The sequence below is a fragment of the Vipera ursinii genome (genome assembly GCF_947247035.1).
Source record: "Vipera ursinii genome assembly, chromosome: 1".
NCBI classification, from domain to species: Eukaryota; Metazoa; Chordata; class Lepidosauria; order Squamata; family Viperidae; genus Vipera; species Vipera ursinii.
Genome location: NC_139512.1, coordinates 252517902 through 252530290, shown reverse-complemented (window position 1 = coordinate 252530290; position 12389 = coordinate 252517902). Strand labels below are relative to the sequence as shown.

Genomic DNA, 12389 nt, shown 5'->3' with positions numbered 1-12389 from the left:
TTTAGATATGTTGAAGGCATAGAATTGCACTTCCACTAAACACTAAGAAATATCCTATCAGAAGAAATTATAGGCTGTGTTCACACAAAGAAACCCTTAGTTTAATTAACCATAGTTAACTAATTCAACCTAATTGATTGGATTCACATAACATACGATCTGCCACAATCATTGTAGGTCGGTATATCAACCATAGACGTTTATACATAGGCAAGTTGCAGCCCTTCAGTTATTGCTGAATTAAAACTCTCAGCACCCTTTATCCTTAACCATACTGACTGAATGCCTAAACCAGTGTTTCTCAACCTTGGAGACTTTAAAAATTCCCTAGACAACATGGGAGTTGAAGTCCATACAACTTAAACTTGCCAAGGCTGAGAAACACTGAGGTAAACATTGCATTCTCACTATTCCTGGAGGTCTACAGGTTCCTCACCTCTGCTTAGGCTGTAAAGCAGAGATTGATAATTGTTTTCAGGCCCTGGATTCCCCCCCCCCCAAATTACCTAAAATCTTGTGAGATTTCTTGTTTCAGGACTTTTTCCCTCAGCTTAAATCTCATGAGGATTGGTGATCTTCTGTCATTATAGCTATTTAAAAATCCTCTAAATAATTTAATTTGGAGGAATGACATTAGCGCATTGCCAAGAACAGATTTTCTAGGCCGGTGTTTTTGGATGTTTTGGAATTACAGTTCCCAAAATTCCCAGCCAGTCATTCATGGTTATCCCGGGTAGGAATTTTGAGTTGAACTTTAAAACAAGGATGGACAGCTTAGAATTCTCTAGAAATTGTTGGTCTGTGACTTCTCCAATGCCTTGTGATTGCCTCTATTAGCTGAGCGGTCTGAAATCCCCAGAAGTTAGGAGACACCAAATTGTCTAATGCTAGATGGAACATTTCTGAAGGGTGCAGAGTTGGGAAAGGTTTCTATAGAGGATAAAGAGAAGCAAAAAAAGAAGAAACAAGTATTTTCTATGGAACTTGGATTTCATTTGCATTCCCCACAATTATTAGTACCAAAAAAATTCAACAACAAATGAGAATACTGCTTGTTCCTGAATACAAGATAACTTATGTGTCCCAACCTGGTTGTTTAGAAAAAAGAGAGCTTTCAGCTACATTGGTAGTGAAAGGAATAACTTTATTAAAGCCAAGTGGTTACAAGATAGAAAAAAACAGATCTGAGATTTGAACACAAAAACTGCCTACTTACTTTCCCCTTTCCCACATCCTCCCCCCCCGACTATCTCCCCGATGTCCAATTGGATTCAAACCAAATTTTTTTTGGTAACAGTTCTGACGCTTAGCTGTGGTGTTGGTGATGTTTCGCATTCTATTCCATAGTTGTGACCTTGGAGTCAGTTGGATGATCTCTTCCCCCCCCGCCCCCCAGGATTTATGGCAGTCTGGTATCAATGAAACAGTGGTGAGGTGAAGCAGAATGGCAGCACTGACATTATGTTTCCTTCCTGGAGAATTCAAAAATTGACAAGCATTAACATTATAAAAATGCATTTATTAAAACTTTCTTATTAAGTTCAGAAAATAGGCTCGGCCATGTTTTGCTTAATTATGACTTATTGGTTAACCATAACTGACTGGGTTCATACAAAATGGTCAGCTTTGAAACATACTTTAAAATTTACAGGAGGCTGAGTTCACACACGATATTAAACCAAACCCAAAGAAACTTTCCTACAACTTAAAATATGCAAACACAGTCATTGTATCAATGTAACCTAGTTAAATAGACCTCAAATTGTTTGGTGTTGCTGGCAGTAGCTGACACACTACTATTGAAACAGTGAATGAATTGTCATGTGTTATTCTCTCCCACCAACTCTTGCTTCACTCCTGTAGCCTCCAGTCCATCTCCAGAAAGACAGGATGCAACAAGACCCATGAGCAAAAATCCTTTGACCTGGACTGTTGATGATGTGGTATGGTTTGTTAAAGATGCGGATCCTCATGCTTTAGGACCCCACGTGGAACTCTTCAGGAAACATGTACGTAAGAAGGCTTTCTGTGATAAATGACAGGATCCAAATTTAACCTTCTAGCAAACGGCTTTGGTCTGTACTTGAACCAATGTAAATTGAAATGGTTTGACAGCTGACAAAAATTAGTCAAAGTGAGTCTTCCTCCAGGCAAATACAATTCATCCTAGGACAGTGTTTCTCAACCTTGGCAACTTGAAGATGGGTGAAGTTCAACTCCCAGAATTCTCCAGCCAGCATGGCTGGCTGGGGAATTCTGGGAACTGAAGTCCACACATCTGCAAGTAGCCAAGATTGAAAAACCCTGAACCCAGATCTCACACACAACTTGATGGCAATCATATCTTAAAGAGCATGAGGTAGGGCTTGGATGGATTCAGAGAGGATGATTCTAAAGCTCATTGTTAGTGCTACAGCTAAACAGGGACTCTATGGCCGGGCAGCCTGCCACTGAGGGTCAACTGCAAGAGAACTGAGTGGCAGAACCATTTTCTTGTGCACTCCCCTGAAATACCACTCCAGTCACTGTGGGAAAAAGTCTGCTGAAGAGCTAGACTAGTGGACTGACCTTGCTGGGCTTTTCATTTTCAGTCAGAAGATTATCCAACAACTAGGCTTGCTAGTGTTTTTGTAGAACAACAATCCTTTGTAAGGAAGATGAGAATACAAAGGTACATCAGTTTTAAATCCTCCACTCACCCCAGCACTCACTCCCCTCCTGCTTATAATTCAGTCAGCTTCACAGGGAAACCTACAAGAGGTCTAGTGGTTGATTAAAACTATCACCGTATTCAGCTCAATTATGCCTTTGAATTACTCATTTCTGAGCAATTGTTAACCTTCATAGCTAAACTGGATTAACAAGAAGACACCAGAGGTGAGAGACAAGTGATTACTCCATTAACCTTAACCACAGTTTTCAGCACGTTAAATCATTTTAAAGAGCAGGGGCATCATTTAAACTGATGTCCTGAATGCCACTGACATTCCCAGCTCCTGACTTCCTTTCCTTGCATTCAGCTAATTTACCTGTGACATGCCCCCACTGTCCAATTAGAAGAATTATTAATTTAACTTATCACAACAAAGAGAGATCAGCAATGTTATTTACTGAAAACAACACCAGTAACTTCAACACTGTGTGTCTTAAGGCATGCTTCATTACTCTGGGATGGCTGATCTTCCCCAGATCCTAAATCGCTACATAGATGCTCCTTGACAGCTGGGCCGAACTATGCAATTTCAAGGGAGAGGTAGAACAATATAAGGAAAGTTTGGGCTGGATTTAAATATTGGCTGAGCGCAACAGGCATTCTTTGGTTGCAGGCTAGGTTATGTAAATTCTGCCCTTGTTGTTTCTAAGCCAAAATTTATAGCTTAGTATATCGTATAAACTCAGTTGGTTGTGGTCTGTTCAACACGCTGTACTTAAATTGTGTTTGAGTGTGGAAACGGAGTTCAGGGGTACAGTTAAAATCGAAGCCGTCTGGCTAATTAACAAATAAAGCCAACCCAAAAGTGAGATTTGATGCAACAGAATTCTCATTGAATTCTGATTCATGATCAAAAAATTAGTACAGAAGAGAAAGTGCAGCCTTTGAATGAAGACAGATTTAACCTGTTCATTCAGAAATGGATCTACTGCCTCCAATGATGCATAGAACTGAAAGCATTTGTATTTCTTAACGTCATCTTTGTATAGATTATTTTAGCTTTATTTCCAATTAGCTTACCCCTTACCTTTAAAAAAATATTTTATTAATTTTCTAAATTTTACAATCATAAGTACTTAATAAACAACGTGTTGTTTGGGTCCATTGATACATATTAACTTTCTCAGACTAGTTCCAATACTACACCATCCAGTGCTTCCTTGATCCTCTCTTCTTTGGGTGGTATGCATTTTTCCACACTGGGCAAATTATACAATTCTTGTTACTGTTAATACATATACAATTAAATATAGGCATCTTTATCACATTTTATGGTATTGTACATAATATCAGTAGTGTCAATTTATAATATCTTTTCTAGCCAAAACATATCTCAATTGCATTTGCACTTAAAATCCATTTGTTCAATCAATATCCTGTTTTTCTCACTTTTTTAAAATTTTAATTTCCCCTCAGTGTTCAAAGTATCTCTATCGCTTATAATTTTCTCATAATAAAATATATTTGGGTAACCAAAGGCTTCCCTTATTCAAACCCTTTTAGAATTTTCATATTTCCCATCTCATAACAAAATATAATATTCTAGATACTATCCTTCTAATTGTAATAATACTTTTATTTCTAACAGTTATCTATTTTCTAAACCATATTCAAACATCTATTTAATAGTATAATATCCCATCTAATAGGTCAAAACCTCTATTTTCTTCAGTCTTACTCTGTCTTTCTTATTTTGCCAAATGATTTTCCAAGTCAGTACATTTGAATCATCAAGTAATTCTTCATCTGTTTTTGTATATATATTTTGGAATGAGGAAGAGAATTTGATTGAAGTATTTTTGAAAGAATGCTCCACCCATGTATATTCATTAAACAGCCTCCATCTTTCTCCTTCAGTTTTTCTTTTCATTTCTTGTTTGTCAGTATTCAGCATTTCTCCTAACAGCTTTATCATCCATTTGATCAGCTCTTCTTCCTTATCCTCAAATGTGTTCTGAGATCTTGACAAGTAAGATATCTTTTCAATTTTGGTGTTACCATTGCATCTTCTAATTTTTCATTTGTCTGTATCTGTCTGTTAATTCCTTCCTTTAGGTCCTCCATGTTTGGATCTGTTTCTTCTAATTTTCCTTCTGTTTTCTGGGTTACTAGTTCCTTCTTTGTAGTTATTGTCTGGATTTGTAAGTTTAGATTATAAAATTGTTCTTTTATCTCATTTGCATTGTTTTTAGTCTCATCGTGAAATAAAATAATTGTCTGTTGGATTGATTTCAACATAGAACTTCTTTCTGAGATTCATTAACATTTTCTTGTTGGTATATCAAGCTGGAGCTTTGGAGACAGGTGTTAAAGATGATTTTTTTTACCATTAAAGGCTAAGTACGGAACACTCATTTTGTTTTTGTATGTAATCTTTATAGTCCAATAGGATCCCCAACACAGATAAGCAGCCCAATAGTTTTTCCCCCTTTTCCCAGCTGCAGTCTGCAAAAGTGAAAGTTTCCCAGAACAACAAAGAAGCAGCCCAAGAAGTCTCCCTCTCACCTTTTTCCAGCTGCCTTCTTCAAAAGTCAAAGTTTCCAAGGACAACCAAAGTCTTATCTGAGTCTGGGCTTTCAAGCCAAGTTCCTTTAATAATAAATTGTAGTGCCATACTTCTCCACTAGATATCATTAATGCTGTCTTCCTGCTTTTTAAATCCAAACTTATATTACAAACTTTTCAAGTCTCTTTTCTAAAAAAGTCTCAAAAATACTTTTAGTCCCCAAATTTCAAAGCTATATATTTGTATTGGTTCCAAATTAATCTTGTAATTTTCTCTGTTTTCCCCCAAACAATTAGTTCGCTGCTTTTCTTTTCTTGGGAGAATGGGGTGGAAAGTCCCCTTCCCTCTCTCATCGGGGAGGATTCTTTGCTTTGGGCATTTTTTTCCAGGAAAAAGTCTTAAAATCATAGAGGATAAAGTCTCACCTAGTTCCATCCACGTTGCTCAAAAGTTGCTTCTTAGTGCTTATTTTCTTCAGTTGTCAGCAGCTTTTGACTGGCCACAGAAGTGTAGCCAGTCTTTCCCCCACCGGTTTGGAGGGCTTCCTTGGATCAAACAGAGGGGTCGCTGCCCCTCCGTGATCAATGAGGGTCTCCTCCTTCTTCATCGCCTCTCTGGGGTGTCTTTCAACCCTTTTTTAGGGTCCCAGCAGGGAGAAATCGAACGTGGAAGATGGACTCCATCTTCCTGATCCTGTTATGCCGCGATGCCTATCCGGAAGTAAGCTTACCCTTTACCTTAATAAAGTGGTTGTACTGCTGGGCAGAATAAAATTTGCCTTCCCAGTTGTTGTTTTTTTTTTAAAAAAAACAACCAAAGAAAAAAAAGATGGCAAAGTAATCCTTCCATTTCTGTTCAATTACCAAGCAGAATGTTTTACACTTTAAGAAGCCACAGCAAAGTCAGCCTTGTGATTTAGAGCTTGTTTGCATTGGTTAGTGGGTCTTTCAGAGAGCTTTACACCACTCTTGAAATATTAAACCTGACAGTCAGTGTTCACAGGATTAGATTGTAATAAAGCAACATGAAATGTTTCCAGTTGCTTTATACTTTGGCAGCCTACACAGCAGACTTTGAGAAGCTAGTGCATGTTATGAGCTCCAGTGGCCATTATAAACCACCCCTGAAATGATTAATATAGTTCAGCTCTATAACTGAACCAAGCCTGTGATGGAAGAATATGTACTCAATCACTGCCTGGAGTGCTGTTTCTGCTTTACAAAATTCTCTGGAGCTTTTTACATTAACCCCAGATTGCTGGGTGTTATTTAGCCATACTTTGAATTGTAATCCACCCTAGCTTTTCCAGTTGATGCAATGTACCCTTAATGAAGGAGACACCAACAACTGAATCATGGAGAGAAGCATCTGAGGAATATGTTCTCTTTACAAGAAATATGGGGCTTTAGGACAACGCATGATCCTCCTGGTTGTGGGATCTTGTTTGTGCCTCTGGGCCTGGGCTCTGGAACTAGCTCTGGAAGGACTAACTAGTCCTTCCTGTTTTTACTAGGTGGTTGCAACCTCCCATTTCATGAAGAGGATAATTTTTGCACTGTGAATATTGTCCCCAAATTCTTTCAACTTTAATAGAAGCTGCTCGGCTATTTTATTATTAGTGGCCAGGCATGTTTGGCAATGGTGTCAAAATGACAGCCATGAGACTTGAACTGAAGTCTCCATCCCTTTTATCTGATTGCAAACACAGGACATATAAATAAAGAGACAGAGGTTCAGTAGTGCAATCAAGGCTGCCATCTTGACTTTTTTGACATCTCCTGCAAAAACCCAGTAAACTGGCAGCTTATATAGTTCATATTTGAACTGGGGTTTTTTTGCCATTCATAGTCATCTGACTATGAGCATAAGAGCCATGCTGGCACAGTGGTTAGACTGCAGTATTGCAGGCTAATTCTGCCGACTGCCAGGAGTTCGATTCTTGCTGGCTCAACATTGACTTAGCCTTCCATCCTTCCGAGGTCGGTAAAATGAGGACCCAGATTGTTGCGGGCAATAGGCTGATTCTGTAAACTGCTTAGAGAGGGCTGTAAAATACTGTGAAGCAGTATATAAGTCTAAATGCTATTGCTATCTGGGGCCTTGTACATGTTCCCATCCCTGTCACCTGATTCTCCAGTTTGTAGTTGCTGCTGCTGCTGTGAAAAATCATATTTATTTATTTATTTTATTTTAATTCCATTTATATCCCGCCCTTCTCCGAAGACTCAGGCGGCTTACAAGCTTAGCAGTAGCCTTCATTCTATGTATATGCCTGCTTATTAGGGCTTTCAGGGGCCCCCAAGCGGCATTATTACAAAGTCAGCTTATTGCCCCCAACAATCTGGGTCCTCATTTTACCTACCTCGGAAGGACGGAAGGCTGAGTCAACCTTGAGCCTGGTGGGATGCGAACCTGCACTAATTGCAGGCAGCTGGTGTTACTTAAGGAGGCATTGGCCCACTGCTCCACCAAGGCTCTTTTTAACTATGCTCTTTATGACTATGTAGTCCTCCAAGCACAATCAATCAATCAATAATCAATCAATCAATCAGAATAGAGCTGGAACGGACCTTGGAGGTCTTCTAGTCTAGCCCCCTGCTCAAGCAGGAGACCCTATACCATTTCAGACAAGTGACTGTCCAGTCTCTTCTTAAAAACCTCGTGATGAAGCACACACAACCTCTGACGGCAAGCTGACAATGACATGTCTGACACTGGGTCTGTGCTTGGGAGGACTTGATGGAAACTGGACCATCAAGAAATTCAACAGCTGCTTCTGAAACTTGACTTCGGTTTAGCCTTATGCTCAAATGTTTAGTGCTTGTCTTTTCATGGTGGTGGTGTTTCGTTATTCAGTAATCTCATTATTACTTTTGTGTTAATTTACATTTTTATGGAAGGCATTTTAATGTTGTATTCTGCCAGATGTTGCATGGCATGGCAGGTTGCATAAACGTATTTTAAATAAATAAATTCACAGCACTTCAGTTAAATATATCCAATTTTGGAATGGTAGAACATTTGGGAATTGAGGTTGTACTTTGCTGAATTTCTCAAACATGTTTAGTATTGTCAGAGACATGCAGGCCAATTCTTTCTACAACATTGCAGTAAATTGTTTTATTTCTTCTGCAAACACAGTTCCAAATTATGATTTATGCTTTTCATTCCGTCTTCTGTCGTTCTTTTTGTATTAGGAGATTGATGGCAATGCTCTCTTGCTACTGAAAAGCGACATGATCATGAAATATTTGGGTCTGAAGCTGGGACCAGCACTCAAACTCTGTTATCACATCGATAAATTGAAACAAGCCAAGTTCTGATGCTTTTTTTAAAAAAACCAAACAATCCCAATATAAATCAAGGAAGTAGATGAAAGGTAACAAGTTGCCTTATGGAAAGATAATCCATTTGCAAGCTGCTTCTCCTCTCTTTTGTACTGAGAACTTGGCCTTTACAAAAGTGTTCCATCTTCACCATTTTAATTCAATGAAAGAGGGTGGGGGTGGGTTGATGTGTTTTACTGATTTATGTTAATACTTTTCCAAAAAAGTATGCAATTATAATTATTTTGTATTATTCATATTGTTATTGTTAATATTATTAAGTCCTATTTTTGTAATCATAAAAGAAAAATCGTACGCCAAAAGATCCTCCCTACTTTTTAGAAAAGAAGAAATTTGAAAAGCTTTAAGGAAACCTTCTGCTGAGCTGCTTGACATAAGTCTGGCCATTGCATCTGACCAGGTCAGGTGACTTGCCTTATGAGTTTGCAATCAAAGTCAGAGCACTCTGATATCACCTCAAACAGAGTGGTTTTCAACTGGAATCAATGAATGCATTTAGCTGCCAGTCATCAATTGTAGTCTAGCAACATTCATGCCTCTGCGAACAAACTCGTTGTCTAATTCTTTTGTGTAACCACACGTGCATTCCTTTAACAGGAGACCCATCTATATATTGCCCAGTGACCTCGGAGGATCACAGAATATTCTGGGAATACGAAGATAAAAATTGTGCATTTACTTGGCGATACACTGTGAATTTAATCATGTTTACACGGCATTCGGTCCGTAAACCTACTGAGCAGCTACTGAGTGCTGCTCCCCAGGTTCTTCCTTGCTACCCTGAATCACATGCTTTCCAACATAGTCATCAGCATGAAGGTTTCATTCATGTGATTCTGGATATCTAGAAGCATATTGGCAACAGACCATTTTATAACATGATAAGTGTACAACATTCCTCCTGTTGAACATAATGAGGAAATGTCCCTTCTGCAGTCTTCACCCAAAGTATAGGAGGTAACGTAGAAACCCACAGTTGCTCAGCATTTGACTTTTAACTCCTGGCTGCATAAGTTCTAGAATGAAAGGTCATGGCCAATTATTCATAGTTCATAGAACTGCTCCCTACGCTTTGAAAATGTTATGTGACAAATGTTAACTTCACCAGAACAGAAGTCACAAGTGCTGATTTGCTTAGTCATTCTTTGGTGGTTAGCTGGCTAGCAGCTAGTCATTCTTTGAGTTGTTACCAAGCTGCCCTGAATGTACAGAGAAACATGCTGCCAGGAGCAAGAGCTCACCTATCTCACAAAGCTTTGAAGTGAATAACATCTGCCTGCTCCAAGCTTGAAGTAACTCAAAGGATGTATATTCTTTGCAACTCGTAATAGAAGGATTGCTTGTTGCTGACCAGGAACTACTACCAGTGACTGCTTAGCAGTCAAATTTGTGAAGTGTAATCCACTCTTACTAAACATCCACTCTGAGCCACATTTTGTACCTAACTTTGATATGATTTGGTTAACTAAAATAACACACTGCAGTTACTTACTTCATGTATCCACAGTGATCATTGGTTGATTAGATAAGCGCCAGGAAACCTACCAATTTTCACCCAGTTAATTGAACATATTATGTCATACTGTGGTATTATGGGAGATCTGTCCCATGGTTTGCACTATCTTGAAAATTTGAATTATTTCAGTAGAAGCAGGAATATTTCTCTCTCTTCTCTGAAGTATCCTGTTTTGTCACTAGAGGATTTGATGTTAATCAACTCCAGTCTTGAGCTGTGATAGCATCATTGCACTCTAAAGAGCAACTTTCCCTTGAGTGATATCTCACCTTTAATCAAATACTGTATGGGCTTATAGCTTCCTCTCTAATCAAACCTTCCTGTTGCAAATGATACTTCTACTCTTCATATGTGGAAGACAGTTTGATACGAGAACAGCAAATGAGAGCCTTATCTCAGGAGTTTTGGTTAGGAAGCCTACACACCAAACAAATAGATTAACCAATAATTTTCCTTCTTGATCTGGTCCTATTCTGCAAATATTTTATTGTGTATTTGGAGGGGGGGAAAACCCGCACAGATAATGCTTCAGGAAGAAAGGTAAAATAATTAAAAGCTGCACTGTAGACTCACAAGGATGTTCACTCTAGAAGAAACGTAAGTTGTCATTAATTTTATCGTGTGGCTGAAGTTACAAAAGTTGCATTAATCACCAATAGATGTGTTATCCTATACAGTTGTACTACATATCTGCCATTATTCCATCTACATGCTACATCTGATCAGCTGTGGGAGAAGGGGAGATCTTTGTGATAAATTGTGATAAATTGGAAAAGTTGAATATTACCTTGTTTTTCTTGGTTTTAAACTTGTGTGTAAGTACATCTCAGAGACAAAAAAGATAGTGTTTTGCCCTAATCATGGAAATGTATTCCTGATTCTTTACATTACATTTATTCTAACTTATTTGTTTAGTTTAACATAATCTCAAATACCCTGGTAATATTCAGAGTATTGGTGTCCAAAAATAGAACAGATACGTATATTCTTATTGTTATTAACTTGAGTAACTTTACATCCTGTTGCTGCAAGGCATGGACCTTTCTACGTGCATCAGATGTTTTACAGAGTGGGAAAGAGGGCAGTTGGAGCTTGTCACATGCACAATGTCAGCATATCCACAACTACTGTTCCTTGGAGATCCATAACTTGGCATCCTGTTAGCATAATTGCAGGATGGGTCCCACAGGAGACGCACACTGGCTCTTCGGCTTTGAAACGGAGATGAGCACCGGCCCTTAGAGTCGGAAACGACTAGCACGCATGTGCGGGGGAAATATATATATATATATATATATATATATATATATATATATATATATATATATATGTTTTCATAGATTCTCGCGGGTGTCTGTATGTGTGGATCTAGAGTCTCGGGTTTCTGGCGACGTTTCGACGAAATCCCATCCGTCATCATCAGGCCGGAGTGTTCCTCCTGGAAGCAGCAGGAGGAACACTCCGGCCTGATGATGACGGATGGGATTTCGTTGAAACATCGCCACAACTTTCTGAAGATGAAAGGAACGCGGGAAGAAACCCGAGACTCTAGATCCACATATATATATATATATATATATATATATATATATATATATATATATATATATACACATATATATATAATATATACCTAGGGTTTAAACTATTTTTGTAAGCACATTTAAATCAGGTCAAGTCCTCTGAGGTTTGGTCAATTAAACTGAAATACATATGTGAATAAACTTAACAGAAGAAGTAAGTGCTTAAGCTCAGTGAATCTGAGGTGGCAGTGAGGATCAATTTCTTTAACTTGAAAATTTGTGAACACACGAACAAGATATTTGTACAGTTAAGCACAATTCTTGCTTTTTAAGACAAAGGTGTTCTGTTTCATCTGAGTGTATATAAAGTTGAATATAACTGTACTGTTGAATTCTGTAAATCCCATGACAATCTTGTCTCATTCTTCCTCCTCACTGGGGACGTGGTTTCTCCTTTAAGTGCAATTCTTTGTTCTGTTTCATTGAAATAACCATATGTAAATATTGTTCCTCTTCAGCAAGCATTCAATTTTCATTAAGAGGTCTCCCATTTTGATGAATCCTTGTAATTTTTTTTTATTAACCAAGATCTCCACCTCATTATGTCAGCTTATTCTACATTAAAAGGCTGTATCGGTTCCTCGGAATATAGAATTTATTTCCTTTTTTTTCAACCAATGAATGACTCACAAATCTGAGCTGCATCACAAAACCTCTTTGATGGATCTGTTGCCATTCCCTCATAGTTCATAGTGGCTGCCAGCTGTACAGTCTTTCCCACCTA

General features: G+C 38.3%; 1 protein-coding gene across 1 annotated transcript in view; it reads left to right on the top strand.

Annotated features, from left to right (window-relative positions):
• The window catches only part of SCML4 (Scm polycomb group protein like 4), a 49775-nt gene extending 39185 nt beyond the window's left edge, over positions 1 to 10590 (top strand). The window contains exons 6-7 of the mRNA XM_083349370.1: positions 1864 to 2009; positions 8417 to 10590. Of these exons, the coding sequence (XP_083205496.1) occupies positions 1864 to 2009; positions 8417 to 8542 (272 nt within the window). The 3' untranslated portion in view covers positions 8543 to 10590. The remainder of the gene's footprint in view (positions 1 to 1863; positions 2010 to 8416) is intronic.
• The last annotated feature ends 1799 nt before the right edge of the window (positions 10591 to 12389 follow it).